Consider the following 24,700-nt stretch of genomic DNA (forward strand, 5'->3'; position numbering starts at 1 on the left):
AGAGCTGTTTAACTGTGCATTTACAGAAATCTAAAACTAGTCAAAAAGAGAGAGAGAGAGAGAGAGAGAGAGAGAGAGAGAGAGAGAGAGAGAGAGAGAGAGAGAGAAACAACAAGCAATGGGGTGCTAACCACATTTGGTTCATTCACAATGGAATATCTACACCTAAAGTGCAGATACCATTGTAGAATATGGTTCAGAAAGATGGAAAAATCTGGAGGACTGGGGCATTTTCTGTGTAGACATTACAAGGAATCTGAACCAGTGAAGTCTCAACAATATGGTTACCGAAACAAGACCTGCAAAATGACAATATCAGTCAACATGCCAGAAAGAATGGGAAATTTTTCACAAGGCCCCTCTGCTAGATTAAGAGATAAGGCTCTTAATGACTGCCAAGACAGGAAGAATCCATTTATTTTCTCCAGCAACAAGCTCCCTGCCCCCCAGAGTTATTTAATCCCAAGTAGTCAATGGGGACAGGGAGGGAGAAAGAAGACCATGCATAGGACATAGACATAAAATAGAATCAGTACATGTGGGTCTTTATGGCTCTCTCTCCAATAACCACTCTTTCTGCTATTGATAATTCCATGTCTATGAGCCTGAAGCTTAAGGACAGTTTGAATTTTCCATGTGCACATGTTAGTGTTCTTGTCAACTAATTTCAAGTTTCAGAAAAGCCTTCAAGCATAGATATTCTTTTTTGTCATATTTCTTCCTTTTGTCCTTGATTGTGAATCCGGTAATACTTGACGTGATGGGAAAAAATTGTAGCAGCCTTTACTTATCAAGTGGCCAAGAGGCAAATGGACCTCAAAAATACTGGGACAGCAAGTTGGAAAAAGCCTATTTATGAATATATTTTGATACTTTGTTCTCAAGATTCAAGCTCTAACTTATCTGACAGAGGATAAAACATCTCCCATTTCCACCTAAAGTGTTTATTTCAGGGAATGAGATCTAATCCACTAAGCAAAGACAAACAGAGAGTACAGAGAACATCAATAGTCACAATAGATCAAAATGTATATTGAACACATATTAACCATAAATTACACATAACTATTCAGTAAATGCAGAAATACAACTTAGATCCAAAGCATCCCCATTGGTGTGTTCTTTAAACCCAGATCTAAAACAGAATGCTGTAGGTTAACAGTAACCAGTTCTTTTTTTTTTTTTTTTTTAAATAAATAACTAGTTTTACAGGAAAAAAAAATGACAAGAACTCAGCAACGCTGAAGTTTAGTTGGGTTGGGTTGGTCATCACCAGAAAGAGGAAGGTCAACAAGTAAGAAAGGCCCGAGGAAAGGATTGTCAGGCATGTGACAATGAAGAGTAAAAGAGATAAGTTAAGGGAAAGCAGACTAAAATAAAGGTCTATGGCAGTGTGGCCTTGCAGTAGCTCTCAACCAGACCCTCAAGGAATGTTCGCTACTCTGCAGGCGGCTGTGCCCCACCCAGAGAATCTGATGTAGCAGCTTTGTATTGGAAAGATTTCCAGCTGATGTAAAGGTGGTTACCATCACTTCACTGACAGTGGCTCGCTGTGCCATGAGGAAATGGACCAAGAGCTGTTTCAGTGGTCTGACATCTGCCTAGAAGTGCCAGTGCCCCATGATACTTCAGACAAAGTCTTCTACCTGAGCGTGAGCCAGGCCTAACAGATGAGAATCTGTCGCTCCTCATTTGCTCAGTGATCCAGATGCTCTAACCAAGTTAAATGAATCTTCTGGCTTTTCTGACACTTACAAACTTAAAATCTGTTCTTTTCATGTAACTGTCTGTAATGTGTGTGTGTGGGGGGTGTGTGTATAAAACACGCAAAACAAATATGTAGCCCAAGCTTGCAAATGCAGCTACAAGACTAGGTGTGACATTGTACTTAGGAACTCAACGAGCTGCTAATGTGTAAAACCACAATCTGGAAGACGATTAGAATTGTGGCCACAGATCTAGCTATGTCTGAAAATTTTCAAACGTGGGAACAAGTTGAAGTAAGCAAAGGTAAATGGAGTGATTGTTTTTCCAGCTAATAGCTTTCACAAATATCATCTATTGTGTTTTACTTTTGCAATAAAATAAGTATGCATTTATGCTGCAACTGGAACTGCAAGATTTTCAAGAAACCTAGCTGATAAAGAGCCTTTTGTTCTAAGGGATAAATAGAAAGCTCACCTGTATTTGAACACAAATATTTAGATATTAGCAAATAACTGTGTTGACATGACGCGTAACTCTCACCACCAGTGGAATACAAGAACTACTCTTGAGCCAAATATGCATGTTCCTGGCCCAGGAACACAGATTCAGGTTGCCCCATTAACAAACCTCAATGAGAACTTATCTTTTGTATCCTTATAGTTATAGAACTGAAATCATAAGTTAAGGCACTTTTTAGATACCTTGGTGGGGACATCACATACATAGGATTCACCAAAAACAGGGAAAATTCTGCTGCAGATCTTTGATGTTATTCTTGCTGATGGCATTCTTAGCTTTTGGGCTGGTGGAGGATACTGGTCTTCTAAGCTAATACATCCTGAAAGATTGTATCTGAAATTCACAAGAATGTTAGAGCAGATACAGGGGTGGGAGTGAATGGCTATTTCAAAACCAAAGGCAGAGCAAGATAATTCATCTTTGGGTCTGCAACATTTCAATTCTCTACTATTAGTGAAGTTCTAAGCCTTTGGGTGGCCCTGTAGAATCTTTCATGTATGTGTGGCTTTAGGAACCTAGTCCATAGTTCTCTCTGTTGGCCAAGTATCATATTTTGAGTATTTGAAGGCCAAATGTGGTGATATGAAGCTTAGTAGGTAAAAGACTTCTTAAGGTCTAAAGTTGAGCAGACAGAAGAGCAGTCATAAAGAAATGAAATGACTGACAAATAATTGAAGTCATATTTAACCCTGAAACACTGGTTCTTAATAAATGTTACTGGTGTTATCATTGGAAATGTGTTGGTTTTGAATAATTGAGATTTTAAAGAGTAGGAGCTGGAGAGATGGCTCAGCAATTCAAAGTACTGACTACTCTAGAGGTCTTGAGTTCAATTCCCAGCAACCATGTGGTGGATCACAATCTTTTGTAATGGGATCCAGTGCCCTCTTCTGGTGTACATGAAGATAGCTACAGTATAATCATATAAAATAAATAAATGAATAAATAAATAAATAAATAAATAAATCTTTTTGCAAAAACAGGAAGGAAACTCCTTCTTTAAAAAAAAAAGAAATTTATGGAGTAAAAGAGTATCTACACTTCTAAATGTGAAAGGATTTAAAGACCGTAAAGGAGAGATAATTAGGATGAATTCTAGCTGAGGACTTTGAGTTCTGTTACTTGGAGTCCTTAGTTGCACCTGAAGATGAGTATCACCCAACATTTCCAAAGTCTACTTGGTTGGATCCTCCTGAGTTGGCATGAGTTCAGACTGAGAAATATGGACATAAGGTTTTATCTAATGATGAGTCCCAGAACAGAAGGTTCTTGAAAGCACTCACTAAGGTTCTTTGCACAGGGGCCAGGAGGAAGCTGTGGCCTAATTTCTCTTCTAATGGCAAAATCACCTGGTTTTAGTATTTATTCCTTTAGCTTTGTTGTTTATGGGGGGTGTTGTTTTATTGTTGTTGTTTTTTTTTTTGGTTGGGATGTTGTTTGTTTGTCCATCTTCCCAGAAGCTCACTATAGAAAAATGCAATAACAATTCTCAATTTTTAATTATCACTTTTTGAGTGTAATGCTTAGTTTTCCTTATTTAAGTAATATTTTCTTTTAACAGATAGTGTTCAACAGTCCCTTTCTCAAATTTCCTCGGATATGTTATCAGTATATGAACATAAATATTTTTTCTAAAAGGGCCAAATCTTAGATTTAGAAAAACTAATACAATTGTATTTGACTTAGGAAACAAAAGTATTTATTTACTTATGACTTTTAAAAAGTATGTAATATTTGATAATTTAACCACCAGTCAATAGAATTATGAAGCAGATTTTAAAATCAGACTTCAATATTTGTCTACTCATTTTGCTATACCCATAGATGAGGCCTTACCCATTACTCATCAGAGAAGCTTTGTCTTGTAGTAGATTAAACCTATATAGAGATCCGTTATGGAACAACATCCAAACAGTGAGGAATTTTGAGACATTCAGTCCTAAATGAGATATCTTCATTAAACCATTTCCCTTGGGATTCAAAGAATTTTATAGAAGAGGAGACAGAAAGACTGTATAATCCAGAAAAAAATTGATGCCAAGGAAACTATCTTCCAGAAACAACAGGACTGATGTACATATGTATTCACAGAGACTGTGATAACATGCCCAGGACCTACAGAGATTCAAGCAAGATAGGGGTCCCAGTGCTTTGAGAGAGAATGGATATGAGCTCTCATCTCTACCAAAAAGCCATCACCAATTCACAACTGCCAGAAAAAAAAGTAGTTTTCTGCAATGGAATCTCAGGGGGTATACAACCAGACTTCAGGGTAGGTCCCATGTCTAGATGGCCAAGACAAAATTACCTCAATAGTACATTTGGAGGCAATTTTGTCTCATATCATTTTGTTTGGGCTTTTTTTGTCTATTATTCTGGTTTCTGATTTTTGTTGTTTTATAATTTTTTCGTGTGTGTGTGTGTGTGTGTGTGTGTGTGTGCCTGTGTGTTTCTTGTGTTCTTGTATCTTTTTATTTTTTATTTGCTTGTTATTTTATAAAAAGAAAGGGAAAGAAAAAGTATGGAACTGGGTGGTTAGGAAGGTTTAGGAAGAAATGGAGCATAGAAAGTTGTGATCAGAATGTGTAATATTAAAATATTTGTCAATAAAAATGTAATAAATATTTATCTACTAAAGTAAGTTTGATGATTACTGTTATATGCCTAAGTAGAAATAATTCTTTCTAATAGAAACTTGCTTACTGGTAAGGAGGTGGCTTTAACCAGAAGGAAATTATAAAGCCTTTGCACCTGGATAAAAGCCAATCGCTGTGGCTTAAATGTCCATTTGGTGAAGAGATGAAACATTAAATCCTAGTTCTTTGTGGAAGTTTTTTCTGCAAACATTGCTAAGATCGGATCAGTGCTTTAAGAGTCTTGTTGTAAACAGAGTTGGGCTTCAGTTCCACATCAGTGTGTTGAATTTTGGCCTTAGGAATTTTGAATAACCTTTCATTACATCCAACTCAGTCAATCCACACCATCTTTCTTTCAGGTTTAACTTTTGCAAATATTCATATGACATATGTTAACCTTCTAGTTTTGTCCTTATCATCTGTTTCCATTTGAGACAATCATTTACTTTTAGGACAAAACTAAATTACAACCTAAAGTCCTTTCTCATACAGAAAACTTTCTCCTTTTTTCCCTTTAATAATCTTTACCAAAAATACATGCTATATCTATAGACATCTATATTTCTTTTTATCATTTTGTGATTCCTTTTGGTCTCATTTTATTTTGACAAAATGTCAGAGAACACTTCTTCAATTAAAAAAAAAATTAGTATTTTAGAATGCACGTGCCGGAAAATGCAAATACAAACAAAACATGTTCATAGTCCCAATGATAATTCTGTTTTCTCTTATCAAAAATGTTCCATTAGTTACTCATCAATGACTTAAGTCTTACTATAATAGGCACTCAGAAAATACCTCTTTTAAGAAAAGCACTGATTTCTCATTTGAGTTCCACAAAGCAAGTAAAAGCTTGATGAAATTTGAAGTATCTGTCCGTATCTGCTACTATTCTTAATTCTTTGGGTCATCTGTTTACTTCTGTAGTGAACATAATAATCAAAAAGTACTGTCTGCTCAAATTGTCTTACCTTTAAAATTCATGGCATACATATAAGCTATTGCCTCAAATATGCTGAAAAGCAGCTAGGAATCTAATTTATACTTAACAATGAAATGACACCAGCTAAGGTCAGTTGTTCACCTGCTGCTTTTTGTAACCCTCCAAGCAGGCAACGAAAAATTAAATTGAAAATGACATTTTCCCTTCCTTTTCATTTTTATTCAGTCACAAATTCTAGAATGAACATTTAAATGTCTACATTTCAGGCTTAACTAATATAAGGACCTTAAAAACAGTTTTTTTTTTTCTAAAGAAACAGGTACAGGGCAACTACCAGTAGACAGACATTATTCTCTATATATTAATGCCATAGTTACAAATTTAAAAATCACTCTAAAGTATTTATATTCACATTAATACACACATGTTAAATCAGGCATAATAATAAAAATAATATTAATATAATGATAATAATGATAATGAAAATAATCTTAGTTAAAATAAGTTAAAACAGAAAAGTAAAAATGAACCCACCTCAGGTTTACAAGTCAATGCTTTTGAAAAATTCTGTATTAAAGATTAAAATTTTGCCCCATACTGCTTCAGTCACAAAATGACACTTTAAAACTGGTGATGTAAATTCAGCTATCTCTGATAAACACATCCAAGACAATTACATTAAATCAGAGTGTACCTGGTAGAAGCATGATAAAGCATGGCAGTCTTGGGCAGAGCATCCCTTAAGAGACAGCATGGGCTCAGAAGGTGAATATGCTGTAGAGGTCTGTACAACATCACTCTCTGGCTTAGAAGCTAGTAGACAGAGAAGGGGAGCTCTTTGAAAAATGAAAATTCTCTCCTAACTTCTATTAAGTCTCCTTTTTGGCAATTTCAATCAATACTTAGAAAATGCATCCTAGTTCCTCTCCCCATCAGCCTCCTTTATATCTTCTCTCTACTTCTGTCAAGCCCATTCCTTCCCTCACAACCCTTTCTCACATTCATGGCTGTTGTGGTTTGAATATGCTTGGCTCAAGGAGTGACACTTTTAGAAGGTGTGGGTGTGGGCTTTAAGACTCTCGGCCTAACTTTCTGGAAGCCAGTCTTCTCCTGTTAGCTTTCAGATGAAGAGGTAAAACTCTCAACTCTATGGACTTCTGATGTTTTGAAAACCAACTATCCATGTAAGGTAACCTGGACTGTTGTCTGTTCACTCCTCTCAGCTATTTCTAAATAAAATATGGGAAACCTCCTAACAATAAACTCAAAGCCATGAATTTGCTATAGTCCCTTAACTCATAGGTTAACCATCCCAAATCAGTTTTAAAAAGTTAAAGAAGGACTGGGTCTAGGCCTTGTATTCCTAAATGTGTTATACAGGCAAAATGTCCATGAGAGTATCAATATTCATCTCACTTTTATATTAATAAGAAGCTCGTACCAATGAAAACCTTAAATCAGAAGTCCATAGAATTGACGTTACAAATATTTCTATATTAATGTTCATTTTGATTAGAGACCTGTCTGCTCCTGACAGCTTCCTGTCTTGGATTCTAAGAAGAAATTGAGCATCTTCGGAGTTACTCCAGTTGTGGTGAAACAGCCACTAGGCAAGAATTGCCTCTTTCATCTACAGACAAATTACTGTCCAGAAAAGGACACACTTAAGGAATAGTTGACTGATTATATCTGCCAAGACAGAATAATCAGCCCTTAATAATTCTGCATCACTAAGTTTGTCAGATGATTCTGAGCCAGAAGGCTGAAGATCAGATGCTCCGACATTTTGTAGTTTAGGGACTATCCAGGTGTTCAGTGGTCTCTATAAATCGGCTAAGTTTTAGAAGCTATGCTTTGTGCTTCCCATAATTTCAGTTTACTCAGTCATTCTGGATTTCTGATGGGATTGAAGACTTATAGTATTATAGCCAATCCCAGCTATTTACTTTGAGAGAAAAGATTTGAGAGGATGGTTTTCAGCTGGCATTCATTCTAAAGCCAAGAAAAAAGCCAGGTTCAGAACTATGTCTTTTAGTTAGAAGAGATGACAGAGGTTCTGGTTAGTCAACAAAATGATGGACTAAATATTAGGTCTATCTTGTACCTTACTGACAAAAATTGGTATAGTTATGTGCTAATTACATTTTGAGAGAAAAGTTTTATTTTAACAGGAAGGGTGATATGTAGGAGGAGCTAAGGTGGGAGGAGTAAGGAGAGGAAGAGGAGGAGTGAGGAGAGGAGGAGGAGGAGAAGGAGAAGAGGAGCTAGGTGATGAGATGGGGTGCATGGGGAGACATGGAGGCAGATGTTCATGTGTCTCCACAGTCAAGATAGTTGATATATCTAGGTTGGGTATTGGGTTACACTTCTGATTGTATGTGCATCTTGTTATTAAGCATTACCAAACTTATAAAGTCTTTGATTAACATTTAAAAACTGTATTTAAAAAGTCTCTTATCTTTGGCATCTTTATAATCAAGAGCTCATATGTATTTCTAGGCTGCAATTTGCAATAAAGGCCACAGAAAATCAATGAATTGGAGAGATAGCAGGGCAGAACGGCAAGATGCTGCAAAGAAACACTCTGAACACAGATGCTTTGAACACAACAATAAATAAATGAACAAATAAAAGGGTATGCAATAACCTCAGAATAAACTAATGAGCTCTCTGACAAATCAAGGGATCTCTGAGTCACAGAAAAATTTGTCCCCCAAGAAGACAATATGCTTGATCAGGAATGCAGGGCTCATGATATCTGGCTGCAATCCAGTTGACTGGACAGCTCCAAGTGAATCATGTTAAGGAGAGAAATTGGTCAACATGAAACAATTCTTATTTCCAAAACTATATGTCTTTTTTTGAGTTTAACATTAGTGACTGTGAGCCAGAAACATGGATTCAGTTTCCCCAAATAACAGGTTTCGATGTGAAAGTTGTTTCATAAACTTTATAGCTATAGAACAAAGGAAAGTCATAAATTGAAGTATTTTTCAAATACAACACTGGTGGGTATATCATGTAGGTGGGTTACAGCAAATTGGATATCCACTCTCATGGTCTGATAACATTGTAGATGTGATTTGGTGGCAGATTACTAGTTTAATATGTTCTGAAAGACATTACCTAAAAATTTCAAGGACATCACCTCAGACACAGGAAGTCACCAAGGAATGGCTATACTTACAGGAGCATAAATGAGACAAAGACAGCCTTATCATCAAAGGCCACCAAGCTGGCAGTTAAATAATTTGAAAGTATCCTTTCCAAATGACTCAGTTGCTCTAAATATTTTCCAGAAAGCTTGGCTGATTTTTGTTTTTTCCAAGCAGTTTTTCTTCTATGAGAGTCTTCTTTGTAGCTTGGCTTGTCAAAAAGTGACTCTCAATACTTTGTATTGTTTACTCTTGGGAGGGAGGGAGCATGATGAATCTGGTCAGTTTTGGAAACTTTCTAATCTGTTTTTGAATGGCTTACCTTCTGTTGTAGGTGCTTTCCTGAAGGACAGAATGTTTCATTCATGAAGAAAACTGCTACACAAAAATGTAAAATTAAAGAGAGTTACAAATCACTGCAGTTTCAAATGCATTGATGGTTGCAATATGTAGGCAGTTGCAGCAAAGTGTGAAGGCTTTCCTATGAGTTTCATGACATTCTGAGGTTGGTGGAATATTTAATACATTTAGAATAAATTTACCTAAAAATCTAAAAGCTGTCAGGTCAGACAAGACAATTGGCAATGAATAGCAATGAATTTATTGTGGTGGGACAAAAAAATTGCCCAAGATAATTTGACTCTAGGTCTGAAAACATTGAAACTTCAAAACCATGACATTTTAACCTGCCCTATAGAGTATTTAGCATAAGGCTTTTGTTTGGGAAAGTTCAGTTATGAGGACTGACTCATATCATCATTGGGGATAGAAGGTAATTTGGCATCTCTGAACTTGAGTTTCCATGTAGCAATGTGTTATTTTCCTATGTCTTTTACAAGTTTGTCTGACACCAACACAGATGTATTTCTTACAGTTTTGATTTTATTGGGGTTGTACAAGTGGTATGACTATAGAGTTCAAATTTTTCTAAATCGGAGATCTGAAATAAAATTCAGTGGATGATAGTAAAGTGATGATCAGCATTCATTCCCTCCAGAGGAGAGAAACCATGTCCTTAACTTTTCTTCACTACACCTTTTTGATTTCAGCCCCCTCTCTCTTTTGCTCTCACCCTTCAGCCAGCAGCTTCAACCCAGCAGCACCCCATTTCTTTCCAGTGGTCACTTTGCCTTTGTTTGTGATAGTTAAATCTCACATCAGAACCTTTGCAATTGCATTTGGCCTATGGTAATTTAAATGAATACGACCCTTAGGTTCATATATGAGAATATCTTATGCCCGGTTGGTAAAAATGATTGGAAAGGGCTAGAAAGTTTGGCCATTTGAGGAAGATATATATAACTTGGAGTGGGCTTTGAGGTTTCAAAAGTCCATGCCATTTCCCATTGTTCCAGTTACACCTAGTGGTCTATGAGGGCCATTTCTATTCAAACCATCACAGAAAGACAACTCATACTCAAAAGTAGAACTGACATTGAAGTGTAATTTCAACTGTTTGAAAACTAAATAAACCACCAATCTTAACTGATTTAAACACTCCCTTTGTGTTGAATTTAAAATACTCTGCCATTTCAACACATGCTTTTGGATTGTATATTAGTTATACTCCATTGGCTCTGTTCTAGATGTTACTTCTGATCTGTTTTCAGGGGTTTGAAGGCTGCTTCTGTCTAACTTTTAACTCTTAGGACTCACGTTTGGGTATTAGAAGGCCCTATGCTCAGATGTATTAACCCAGCCATTTTCTGAACAGGCAGCCAATAAAGAGCTATAAGGTTTATTATACATTAACTTACCACTGACTAATTCTCCTCCCGTCACCTTTTCATATGTCTTAAATCATCTGATTCCTTTATTGATCAAATATTCTGAAACCCTATTGTATTAGAGGTGACTCTCCAGAGGAACAAAATAGAAATAATGAATACATACTACAAGTAGATTTATTCAATCCATGAGGTTTGATGCCTTAACCATCCCAATCTGGAGCTGAGGTCCTAGAGGATTTTTAGAGAGTTACTAGCTTTTAGTCCACACTAGAAGTCAAGAGAATCTTGATTCTGGAGTCATCCAAGGATGGCAGAAGCAGGGCCTCTCCAAGACAGATACAGTGTAACCACCAGCAGGAAGAGAAGATGGGCAGGGACCAATTATATTGGGTCCACCACAGAAATTAGTTACCTCTCTAGGGAAGGGTATTTTCCCCTCTCCCCCAGTTAATTCTTCCAGAAAACATCCTGACACACTCACAGAGAGGCAAGATTTAGGTGTAATCAAATTGACAACCATCACACACCTGTCTTCTGGGAGATGGATTTGAACCTGAGCACCCAAATCCCTCTGCTTGGCTGCCTTGAAAAACTCTTTTTGTTTTGCAGTAGATGAAATAGATACTTCTATGTACACATGCATTTATACTCTTCTAATTTACTAACAAATTTCACATACATGCACACACGCAAACACACACACACACACCATGTCCTTTTAAAAATTGCTTTGATTATTTTTCAAAAGTATGACTTATTAAAACAAGTATCAATTTTTAAATTTTAAAATGATACTAAATATCCTGAATGGTCATTTAGCCTGTACCCTTTTCTAACAGGTACTCAATTAGGGAGAATGAAGCAGGAACCACTTGAGCCTGGGACTCTCTCTTCAACCAGGAGAACATGAGAATATTCACACAACAAACAAACAAACAAACAAATAAGAATTGTAATATATGTTCCTAACATACATGTATTTGATTGTTCTCATATAATAAAATTTTAAAACAACAGTATGTGGACCAAGGATCTGAGTGTACTTACTTTTAATTTGTTTTTCCAGTGATATCGTTGTCCTCAGGCAAATGCTACAGGACAAAAGTCAGTGCTCTGAATTTATGCACTCTCTGTGCTTGAGTTTGGAGACATTATTTGACAGAAACATAAACTGTGTGTGCTATGCTTCCATTTGTTGAAGAATAAATTATTATCCATTTCTGAGTTTGAGGATAAGTTTCTCTACAAAAACAAACAAACAAACAAACAAACAAACAAAAACCCAACATTTCCTGTGATAAAATTAACCAACAAAGTAACCTATATCATGTAATTCCCTGGTGAAAATATTTGGATATTTAGTTCATTCATGACAAGTTCAAATAAACAGGGATTAAATAATTGCATGCATTTCAAGTTAGAGTAGAGGTAAGGTGAAAGAATAAAAAAGGGTTGGTGATCCTGAGTGAGGACCCAGTACATAGTGAAGCACTGACCAGTTTCCATATGCAAGTGGTGGTTATTTTCTTTTTCCATTTTATAGCTACTTGTTGAGCTATAAAATGAGCTATATTCTCATGGGTTTTAAATGTTCTATAAATGGTATATGTAACTCATAGTGAGCTTGGCAAATCATAAAAGAGAGGAAAGACCACCGTTCCTAAGTATTTCTTGAAATCTCAATTCTGATTCAATGCTCTGTTTCCTGGAGCCCAGTGAAATGCTCACTATTTCACTCAAATTGGACTTAAGTTATGAGTGCAAAAGCAGAGAAAAAGAATTATTTCTAATAAAAGGATGACAATGTTGCAGGGTCATCTATGCATAACATAAATGTAGGAATTATGAAGCAGCTACAAATAAAGTATCCTAGAGCAGATGGCCTGTTCTGTGTGTCTAGTGTTTTTATTTTCTCTACCTACTATTATAAAATAAAGGGGAAAGCATAGACAGGACACTGAGTGTTGTGTTGGCAACGTCATTTTTAAGCCCATGCCAGTCAAGTTCCAGGAGATGGCTGGCCTTGGGTCACAGGTTTAGCCAAAAACTACTTAAGCTCAAATAATTATGTTCTAAAGTCTTTAATCCACAGTTACTTTTAGAGACCTTACTATCTAGTAAGTGCCCTGCTTGTATCAGATGCCAGAGATATGCCATAACTTAGTCCCAAGAAACAAATAGAAAAGTATTGAGAAAATATGTGATGAGCCAAAGACATCAGAGGTGGTGAAGTATAGCTGAATCGAGAGTAGTAAGCAAGCAGAAATTAGTCCATGCATGCAGAGAGTTAGTTTCAGAAAGTTAGTTTAATTTATGCTCAGGTACAAGCAAGAGCTAATTTTTTACAATTGCTTTAAGCCTAAATCCTCCATATGAACAAGAGTTATATTATATTAGACAAAATTGTAGTCTTGCAATGTAAAGGCATATGTACCACAGGGTTTACTTAACCATACTGAGCAGGGACTCAAGAAGTAGGGCTCGAGATATATGAACCATTCCCCATCCTGAGTGAGACTCTGAGCTCCCATTAGCCATCCAGGATCTTAAAATCAGACATCACGAAAAAGAAGAAAAAGTCAACTTAATCTTTCCAGGCTACTGTAACAAAATTCTAAAACTTATGAACAGCAACAACAAAAAAATCTTTCCCAAAGGTATGGAGGCCAGAAGTCCTCCATCAGAGTTCAGCATTGTCAGGTGGTAGCAGACTCCAGACTTCAACTTGGATCTTCTTGTAAAAAAAAAAAAAAAAACCTGACAGGAGACACTGGGACTGTATGTCACTGATAGAGTGCTTGTTTAGTGTGCAAGATGTTATAGGATCCATCCTTAGCACCACAAATGGGCTTCCCCTTCACCACCCTCTTCATCCCAAAGACCCCACATTCTCATTCCTTGCCACTGCCCTTAAAAGTTCATCTTGTGTGTTTTAGGGGCAGCAAACATTTGGCCTGTTGCAGAAAATTTCATTCTGACCTGCAGTTAATTTTTTTAAACTAAACTCATTTTAATTTGAATTATTCATATTAGTAAGATGCTCAGCTACTCCTGTAAGGAAGAAATTTTTCTTTGTCAGGGACTTCATCTTGAATAGAGCCATGGACAGAAGTGCAGTGTGATGAGGTTGGTTTCAGTGATAGCAGATGTTGTAGTCTCTGCCTTCACAGCTGTAAGAACATATGTCACAGACTAAAGAGATAGCTCATTGGCTAACAGTGCACACTACTCTGGCAGAAGGGCATCTCTATGTCTAGCTCCCATGTTAGAGGGCTTACAACCACCTGCAGCTCTAGCACCACAGATCTGACAGTCTCTTCTGGTCTCCTCCAGGTGCCTATATTCATGAACATATACCTTCTTCCCAGACTTGCACATAATTGTTTTTTATTGAAAAACAAATCTGAAAACAAGACAGCCATATGAAGAGTTGGAGGCAATCATGTAGCTATCATCTTAATATCATTTTATCTTCTCTCTCTCTCACTATATATATATATATATATATATGTTATATATTATGTTAAATTATACCTATATATGTATAATTTAGCTTGTCACAGAAAAGAAAATTATAAAATATTCTCTACTGAGGACCCCATGTTAAATTACTAGCTCTAGCATATGATGAAAATACCCAACTCTGACTTCAGTCTAGAAGTAGGCCTAGTTGGTACTCATCATCTTGCCAAAAGCTAGTTTTTCATCTGTAAGGGAAAGAGGAAAAGAAACGGTTTTTTTTTTTTTTTTTTACTTGTGTAACCATTCCCAGAAATAAACTTTTCTAAAAACTAAGCATGAGAAATACATCTGTCTGTCAGGCTTGTGGTTTCAAGGGAAGAAAAGATCCTCTCGGCCAACAAAGTAAATTTGAAGAAGGACTGGTGGACTGGTTGGGACATGAAATGGACAGGCATTGTAACTGTCTCCCAAGTTTCCTTTAGCTACATGTATCATGCTTCGTTTGAAGAGCATATTATTACATAATTATCCAAGAAAGTTCAATGAATGATGTGCCCATTCAGAGAGTAAGGTGGTATGTCAAGTATGTTGTGCAGCCTGTGTTTTTTCCTTCTAGACATCAAATGAACCAGTTTTGAATGCACAAACAACTGTGAGTCTGCAAAACACAGCTGTTTGGGAATTGGCCTCAGCAGTACTCTGTGTGTTATGTAACAGCTGTTGAGAAATTGCACATTTAACTCCTAGAGCATCTATGAAAGAGAAAACAATTCATTTTTTTCCAAAAAACAGTCAATGTCATGGATCTGGCTTGCCCGATATTTTATACATATACAATTCCGTTAAAAGTGAGCGTTCATATACCTGTTGTCTATTGTTCATTTTAATTAGTACAGAACACATTTGAACGGTATTGATATGTCCCAGGAAGATGAAAATATTTCCCATAAGAAAAAGTTCGCTAAAACTTTTCATAAGAAAAAGTTTGCTATTCCCTGTTAGAATGACTAAAAGATTAACCATAATTTCCATGTGTGTAACTATTCACTGGAAAACCCCAAACTGAGTTTGATGCTATGTGGGGATCAAACTATCAATATCAAGTTAGGTCTGGAAAAGAGGAATAACATCTTGGGGTGCTTTGCCTGAGGCAAAATTCCAGCCTTATCCGGAGAGGTCTGTGACCATAAGCTGTATTCCTCTTTGTATTTACAAAATCAGAAGCTCAGTTAAGGTGAAAAGAGAAATATACTCCCCAGGTCTCTGTTCCTCTTCCTAGTGGGGAGGTGGCAATTTCACTACAAAGAAGTTATCACTGATTCTCATTAACCAGAGCATCCTAAGAATGTTATCTTGTTCCTTCCATATCTTGCGCTGGAGCTTCAATACAAAGAAGCATTGTATTTAAAATGAAAAATGCTATGAAAAATGCTAGCGTTAAAAATTGTCCTTTACCAAGTTCCCAGCTCAAAACATTCAGAATTCAAACTCTTAGGGGGCGATATTTACATTCTTTCCTTCCACACTGCTTAGAGTAAAGATTCACAAGTGCAGGCACTTCCAAAATCAGACATTACTTTCGCTTTAAATGAATTTTCACAGATGACTTCGGCATAATGCCCCTTGAGGGTCTGTGAGTGACAAGGAACCCTTACTGAAAAGTCCCACACAGTTTTCTTTTCCCACCAAAAAGGACAAAGAAAATTTGAAGATTCTGATATAACATGAGTTTGGTGGATTTTTATTTTTTTTAAAGCTGGGGAAGATAGAGTCTAGAAAAAAAAAAAAAAAAAAAAAGAGCATTTCTTTCTCCCTAAGAGCACCCTGATCTGCTGGGCTAAGGATGGATTTGCTGGTTGCCATGTCAGGCAGATTTGTGGTCCTCTGCTCTTCAGTTCCTCATGAGAACAGGGGTCTCTTTAGACTCCTCTTCATTCCAATGTCTTGTTAGAGAAGAAAAAGTTACATAGTAGCATAACAAAGCAGGAAAAAGCAAGGGAAAAAAAAGAAAGAAAGAATAACTGGCTTCCAGAGTCTGGAGCAGCTGCACACACACACACCCTTAGCACAGGTTTGGCTTGGTAAATTAATTCATCTGTAAATAGTGAGCAGTCTCCAGATGGAACTTCAGGGCTGAGGTGCAGGTTCCTTAAGGATTTACATTTAAAGGCAAAGGCTCCCAGCCCTAGGTGTTACAAGTGCGTGGTGCCCTTCATGCCCTGCCCTGAGTCTGCCCATCCAATCATATCCCAATATGCAAATTACCCTTAGTGCATGCAGATAAAAAGGAGCAAGTGCTCTTTCAGAACCAATTTGCTGAGCCTGTCACCTGTGTTCCAGGAGCCAAACCAGCAATGTCTTCCCCTGCACAACCTGCAGTCCCTGCCCCGCTGGCAGACTTGAAGATTCAAAACACCAAGGTGAGTCACTTGTAAGCTGGGCTTTCCCTGGGGGCCTGGTTAAAGCCCAGGTCAATGGAAGCCTCTGTAAGAGCTCTTGGAAAACAGACAAAAAGCTTGCAAAGTTAGTAGCCTGATTCAGAAGTGAGTTCTAAACCGTATCAGACAATATCTCAGAAGTTTATTTCTTCACGTATGTCCAAGAGAAAAGGTTTTTCTTCTTCATATTCAAGGTTCTTGGGTCAGAGTGCAGTGAACCATAGTGAGCGAGCAGTTCTATTAACTCTGTGCAGTGGGCATTTATGGTAAGGCAGACAAACAGAAAAACTTACTGAAAGGAGACAGACATGTAGGAATGATTTTTTTTCGTTCCTTCATTCTCTTCCTTCCGTCCTTCCTTCCTTTCTTCCGTTTTTTCTAAAGGAGAAATAGCACACTGAAACAGTATTATATGACCATCTGTTTGATAACACAGTGTTAAGGTTGGAGGACTTGACTCTCACCATTCCAGGGAAGCTATTGCCAAAACCCCCAAATGCACTTGAGTTATTTATTTTGAGATAGAAACTACATTTATTTATTTCTCCAGAAAAAATTGTTGCTTTTTGGAGAACACATGTGATTGTTAGCTGATAAATATTTAGAGACCCAAGACTTCATATTTTTCAGGCAGGGAGAGTCAGAAAATGATCAGGCTGGGGTTGTCCTGAGATGCTCTCTGAATCTTAACTCCCCCATAGTTTCATGCCTAGTTTGTCACACATCCTACGGTTTGAGATTTAAGATCTCTCTCTCTCTCTCTCTCTCTCTCTCTCTCTCTCTCTCTCTCTCTCTCTCACACACACACACACACACACACACACACACACGTTAGCTGGGTGGTATGATGCAAAGAGTAAAGTAAGAGATGAACTTTTCAACGCCAGGGAGAACTATGTTGATTTCTATATTTGCTAATGAAAACCAAGAGTGTTAGCCTAAATGATGAGGGGCCAAATGCCGTCTCTTGTACATTTATTTCCTTCTGCACATACTTGTATGGCTTTGAAACACTGAAGCCCTTTGCACTTTCCTAAGCACCTGAAGCGAGGGAGCTGCCTGGCTTATGAGCTCTTTCCTTGGGACAGGTTCTGCAGAGAGGATTGAGCCTTGGTTCTGGCTGATAAGCAACTAGAAATACAGTGAGCCTCGTTTCCCAAGTTTTGAGAAGAATGAGAATGAAAATGCCTTTTGATTTAGGTTTTCTTTTTCTATTTTCTTTCCTTTTACTCCCTAAAACTGCGAGGAGTGCCAATCTCCCTCCAACAGCTCACAGATGTAAAAAGTATGTGCAAACCAAATGTGAAACTGCCAGCCTCACTTCTCATTTGAGAAAGATTTCTGTCAAAATCTGTACACCCAATGTTTCCTGAAGATTGGAGTTACTGACACTGCTTATATCATTACATTTTAATCCCCAAGAAGAGTTTCATATATATGATCCCCGCTGGAAATGGATTTGGGTAGTTGGGATGCCCCACCATTCTTTACTTCATTTGTATTTGTTATTTGTATTCTTTACGCATTTTGCGAAGCTTTTGTGCTTGTGTGGACGTGAATCTCAAAGAAGTTTTTAAAGTTAAATATTTACCCACTGAGTCAAGTTTAATTTAATACTTATTAGGAAAGCATGCAAATGAAAGTACTTGAAAAAAAGGTATTCCTTTAAGTCCCATGTACAAACACAGGACCAGTAATCCCTTAACACAGACAGATGTTTGCAGATGGAAACCTCTTCAGTTTCAATGCAAAGACATTAGATGATGGGCCCAAGTATTTAAGAGCCAAGAATGGATTTGTTTGGTGTTCGCATACTTCTCCAGTTAATAATAAGCAATGCTACTTGGTGAATGTTGGTATCCCACCCACCTTCTATATACATCTGCTCTACTTGGTAAGTAGTATACTGTTTGATGTGCTGGCTACAGCATTTTCACACTTGGGAGGACACCAGTTATGTATGCAATTAAATCTCAATAGGGAGCTTTCTCTATGCCTGTGAACATTTCTTTTACTATGTTCCACTGATTCGTCCTCCCTAGCTGGCTTGAAAGCAATGGCTGTAAACTCAGCTTTTGGTTGCAAACCACAAAAGTCAGGGATTCAAGGCATTTGTCAACTTACCTTTTCTGACCACCGTCTCAATTTCTGCATTATTTTTGCTACTGATATTTTTAATTTCATTACTGTGGAAATCAAGTTAGTATTTTGGGGGAAGCTAGACAAAAATAAACAATAACTAAAATAAAAAGAATATCAACTATTGTCAAATGTCTGCACCTGCATAATTGTATTCTTCAGAGTGTTTCTCTCCAACTGAAGAACTCACTGATGTATCTTTTTAGGAGTTACTCTCCAGTTTAGTTCCTCATTGATGCCATAGATAAATTATCTTGTAAGGCAATGCAAAAGCCCCCATCACATCCCTGTCTTCATTACCCACTTAGGAGTCCTGAGTAAATGCCACAAGTCACCTCCATCTTTGCTATGGAGCTTTTGCAAGAAGAGCTCCTCTGAAAGTTACAGAACCCCTTATCAACTCTATCACCTCCACCTGCCTCTGCCTTCCTCCAATTAATACAGGATAATAAGGAGTCTTATTTCCCGAGGAGGTGCAAACTGTCTCCACATTTAGTTGATAAGAAACAGTTGAGGCAGGCCCTGGCTCATGGGGAGTGTCTAACATTAGCAAGCCTGAACCTATGTATTACTTTGAATGTTTTCGAAATTCTGTTCCCACAGGTTCAATCTCCTCGCATCTTCTCATACATTTTCTGTCACTCTGTCTTAGTAGTATTGATCCACCTGACCATCAGGGTAAAGTTTCAAGGTTTGCCCAGGCTTTCAGAGTCCGAAGATTTTTCCCGCGTAGGGTTTTTCTCACTCCAATTTTTCTTTCTCCTTTCACACGCCTTACCTTAAAAATAGATCATTAAGAAACTCAAGAAGACAAATGTTTCCACAAAGGTTCAGATTGTTAATATTTAGGATAATTATTGAATTTAACCCTTTAATTTAAACTTCTTTCATGCACAGAAGACATTTACATCTCCTAGTGATATTTCTTACGCACAGTAAATAATTACAACCAAAGAGCTTTACAACAACTTCATTTATTGGCTCACAGCAGCCTTATCAGAGCTCTGCTTTCTTTTATATAGGCAAAGGAACAAAGGGGCTGAGTAACATAAACTTGCACAGCTTGTAAATGACAAGTCAAGACCTTGAATGCTGGTTGCCTGTCACCGCGTGCTAACACGGCCCCTTTCATGACTTATGGGCATAGAATTTGCCTGCTGTGTAATTTTCATTGTGATTTTTACTTGCTCATTCCTGAATCCTGGAGGATGGTGACTGAACTGTTCTGGATGCTTCTCTCAGGCTATAGGAAGATACTGGCCACCAGTTTTAAGAGAAAGAAGAGAATAGAGAAGGCGGATGCAGTTTTGTTCTCTGGACTGAAAAAAAAAATAGGACTAGGCAAGGAGAGACTGTAAGGAAGGAGTTGAGAAACAGGTGCCCACTTTCCGTGTAAACTGCATTACTTCAAGTCCTTTGGGTTAAATGTCTGGTTTCATTAATCTCTGTCTCTCTGTCTCTCTGTCTCTTTGTCTCTGTCTCTGTCTCTGTCTCTTTGTCTCTGTCTCTCTGTCTCTTTCATCTTTCATCTCTCATCTCTCTTCATGCATGGTGTGTGTACATACCTTTGTACAAAGAATTATAAATAATTGAAATTTCTGTTCTAGACACAAGTTGTAATCTTGAGATTTTTTAGTGACCCTCACCTTTTCTATGTCTCTTAAAATTCTTACAGTTTACAAAGCCGGGGCACTGGAGATTTCAAGTAATATTCCCTGCTTTACTTAATTTTTCCCATTTTTTCTTCCTGTCTTCAATTTCCCCCTTTTCTTTGCTTAATGAATTTGTTGTGTGATTGTCCTTCAATATTTGAATGTTATTTGTTAGTTCAACAATAATAGAATGTACTATTAGAATGTTAATATAACTATTGTCTCAAGAAATTATATTCTTAATGGATTTATAGAGCTGCAAACAAGCAGCTAGAATACATTAAACAGAAAATTCTGGAACATCCTTACAGGAAGAAAGCTGAAAGTATATGTCAAAGGGATACATGCTGTCTCTGTGGATGCCTTTTTGGACCACATTGGTTAATGGATTCTGAGGGAAATCTTGAAGACGCTTAATGGAGAGCAGAACTACCTTTGAGATATAGCTATCTGTGCCATGGTTGCCTTTATTTGGAAAAATCATTTCTAACTCCCAACTAAAACTATATTTTCTCAGGGCTTGGAAGCAGTTGAACAAATAGGTAAATTTTTGTGAGATATAGTTGTTTAACTACACAGACCTGAATTCAATTTCCAGAGTTCATACATATTTCATACCCTAACCTTGACCAAGCTTCTAATCTACTTGTATTTAAGTTTTTCTATCTATGAATTAGCATTGAATAAAGATGCTACCTGGAAAAAAATAGGTATAAGAATTAAATCCCTAATTTGTGAAAAGCAGAGTGTCTAACACTTGTTATGTGGTACCTTCTTGAACTATCCTTTCCAAGATAAATTCTAGAATCCTGAAATTGTTCAGTTTTCAATGCTGGTAAAATCTGTACTTTATTACTTAACACTGATTTCAAAACTGATTTCAACTGTTTATCTCATTTGAGATTAATAACTAACTAGTAGAAAGGAAATAGAAAATATTACTATAGTCCTATTTACAAACTCGGGAAGCTAAGCTCAGAGAACATGTTGACTTTTTCAAGGTTACCGGCTGTTATCATACAAAACCAGAGTATAGAGATTATGGATTATACAATTTCAGGTGACAGGTTTCTATATGGCATCCTATTCTCCCCGACTTCTAATGATAATGCCATTTCAATCTCATTCAAGAATATCTCCTCAACATAAATCCTAAAGTATATAGCACAGACCATTTGAAAGTTATTGTCCCCATTTCTTAAAAACTGTATGTTTAGTTGGCTTTTCAAACATAGACAATACCTATTAAATTTTTTCACTTACTCTTTTCAGAATAAGAGGGCTATGTGAAAAGCAATCTGGGGGACTCATTTGAAAAGCAATCCAACCCCAGTTAATATTTCTGCTACACTGTCTTCTTAGAGGAAAAAACCTAATACTATTAAAGAGGAAATATACAAAGAAAATGTTAATACTTTTATAGATTAATTCTGATTCAGGACATATAAGATGCACCGATGTCATTTTGTCATCTATTGGACTTAGTGATGATGTACGCCAACGTAGCATTACCTTTTTGTGTCCTTGTCTGGTAATACTTTAATACAATGGCAAATGACTATGCAGTTACGTTACTAGTTGAAGAATAATGTAAAGCAGAAACATTACAAAGTCTGTGTTTCTTCCAATTCATTTTGGTCACTCTGATTTTGTTTCCACACCCTGGGCTGCAGATAGTTTCCTACCATTTATTATTTACTGTTGTGTTTCCTCTCCCTTTTCAATTTTAATTCATAACATTTTGTTTTGCTTCCTCAAGGCTTAGCTTAAGAACAGTTGTGGGAAGTCTATCCTTGATTATTTTTAATGTTTAAAACATCACTTGACAAGTTCCATCTCCTAATGTTTACTCCACCCTATCTTTCATCTTTTTCTTTCAACCTTTCTTATAGTCTTGGTACATTTTCAGATTGTTAAAGATGAGAAAATGTACACTTCATAGTATCTGTCGTTCTATGTATGTTATCATTGCCACCTATAAATGTCCAAGCTGTGCCCCTGGCTTTCAAAGATGGCAATGCACACAGGTGATCTGGTGAGAAATGAGTTTAGCCTGTTTCACAGAATATCTTAAAACACTCTGTGCTTTGAAATTTTAACATGTATACACTTTTGGCAACTTTGAAACTACTGACTTGCATTATAAGGACCTTGAGCTGATAGCTGAGTTCTGTAGAGATAATTTGAATTTAGAATACTTAGTTGGAGGGAGTTGAGAACTGAAAGGCTACCAAAATTTTATCAACAGATAATAAGAAAAGTCATTTCTATGTTTATTAATAAACCTATTTTACTCTAAATCAGAAATATTTTGAAAAAATTTCTTAAGTAGTAGAAGGAGAAAATTTTATATGATTGGAAGAGAAACCAGAATGTAGAAATTTTTTATTTATAATCATTTTTCATCAAATATATGAAGACTTAACTAATAACTTTTACACTAGTCACTAAGCAGTAATCACTGATTTTTATAACAATACTGAGCTGGGACACTAATATATGCCTGGAGAACAGGACAGAAGTCTGTACATCATTTTTAATTTGATATATGGAAAGTACAGAAGCAGAAGCCAAGTTTAAGCTCCCTATAAACTCTTATTGTTTTATCAGATGAAAACAATACTAAAATATAAATCCTTGAATTCTAAGATTACAAATGCTACCATTAAAATTCCAGTGGTTTCTGTAACTTAGTTTTAATATCTATTGTACATAGTATTCTAAAGCACCCTAACTGTATTTATAATTAAAATATAGTTAATGGTCTAGTGTGACAAAAATACTTTATTTTAATAGTATCATCACTGTCCCATAAATTGACAGCAGCAAAAGGCAAATGAGAATGTATTGTTCTGTCTATGATAGAACATTTAATAGGCCTAAAATAGGTTTAATAATTACTTTAACAAACATCCATTCTACTAGATTATTCATTTAATATAATTATAAGAAGGGTGGCTATTCAAATATATTTGTTCTTACTAATAGCTAGAGGGTAATTAAAAAAAAACTCTAGAAAACTTAAAATAGGAGAGAGACAGTAAAAGAGAACAAAGAGAAAAAAGAGAGAGAAATTAATTCATTATAACTAATAACTAAGAAGAAGGAAAGAATGCCATATAATCGATGTTGAGTTCTGTCTTAATCCTGAAGTGTCTGATGGACAATGCATGTAAGTTAGTACTAGAGAACTACCGAGTTGTACTTTGTGGGCTATGTTGCTATTTGCTGGTCTATGACCTTGTGCCTCACTGTTGGGTTGCTGAAGTAGCCTCTGGGAGAATTCTCTAGACCTGATTATTCCAGTTCATGCCAGTATTGGCTGCTGAAATTATTTCCTAACCAACCTTTTGGGTCTTCTCTCTGGGCATCAGAGTCTGCTAGATGCTGACTTCATTTCTACTTGACTCTAGAGGAGCCCTTTCTGTGCTATAAGTATCTTACGATTGGCCCATGCTTTGTTCATAATTTGTCTATATTTTCCCAATCCCACACCCCTCTCTTTCACATGTCTTGTCATGAAATTTATTGATGAAAATACTACTTTGGTTATTTGACTCTTCAGTTTACTGGCTGATGTTGATTACAAATCCACTCATTTTAGATTATGAACCTTCAGGACCAGGGCTACGCAATATATTTTCCAATTTTTCATAGTATCTTCCATTCATATTTAGTCATTATTTTACCAAATGCTTTTCTGATCAGAGTTGTGACCATTTGTGCACGGCACAGCCAAGGCAAGTCATGATCCATCAGTGCCTGTAGCTTACTCCAATGAGACATCATGAAATTGGGCCTATGAATAGGTCATGGATCAGGGAGGGACTTACTGGTCACTGTGACTCTCTGGTGAACAACCGACTACTAATGGGTTCTGGGGGGTTGGGGGTGAGGTAGTCATCATTTTACTTGTATATCCAATGGTGATCCTACGAGACTTCTGATGGATATTTCCAAACTCTTGGACACACAGTTGATCCTCACTAAATTCACATTTCAAATAAGTAAACAATCAAATACCATGAAAGTCATGAATGTGAGAAAGGGTGCACAGAGAGCTTGGGAGGATTAATGGAGATTGAGAAAGATTAGAGAAGTGAACCATTGCACTAATCAGGGTACATTTTGTGCTCATATAAAATTGCCAAAGAAAGCAACTCAATAAACAATTTAAAGTGGTCATTCAGGATTTGGTTATGTAAAACTAAACTAAACAGACACTGGATTCACAGTTGTCTTTAATATGAAAGGTTAAATCTGAATCACGGAGAGCCCCGGGTACTCACAGCTTATCTCTCCAGTTTTCTGAAACATAC

General features: G+C 36.7%; 1 protein-coding gene across 4 annotated transcripts in view; it reads left to right on the forward strand.

The window, feature by feature from the left end:
• LOC117711703 (aldehyde dehydrogenase 1A1) overlaps positions 1-24,700 on the forward strand; it is a 135,030-nt gene that overhangs the window by 70,940 nt on the left and 39,390 nt on the right. Inside the window, exon 1 of one of the 4 annotated variants that reach the window (XM_034507519.2) lies at positions 16,411-16,572. The exons of the other annotated variants lie outside the window; for them this stretch is intronic. Coding sequence (XP_034363410.1) covers positions 16,507-16,572 — 66 coding nt within the window. The 5' untranslated portion in view covers positions 16,411-16,506. Of the gene's footprint in view, positions 1-16,410; positions 16,573-24,700 lie in introns of those variants that run through there. 4 annotated transcript variants of the gene reach the window in all.

The sequence above is a fragment of the Arvicanthis niloticus genome, chromosome 1 (genome assembly GCF_011762505.2).
Source record: "Arvicanthis niloticus isolate mArvNil1 chromosome 1, mArvNil1.pat.X, whole genome shotgun sequence".
NCBI classification, from domain to species: domain Eukaryota; kingdom Metazoa; phylum Chordata; class Mammalia; order Rodentia; family Muridae; genus Arvicanthis; species Arvicanthis niloticus.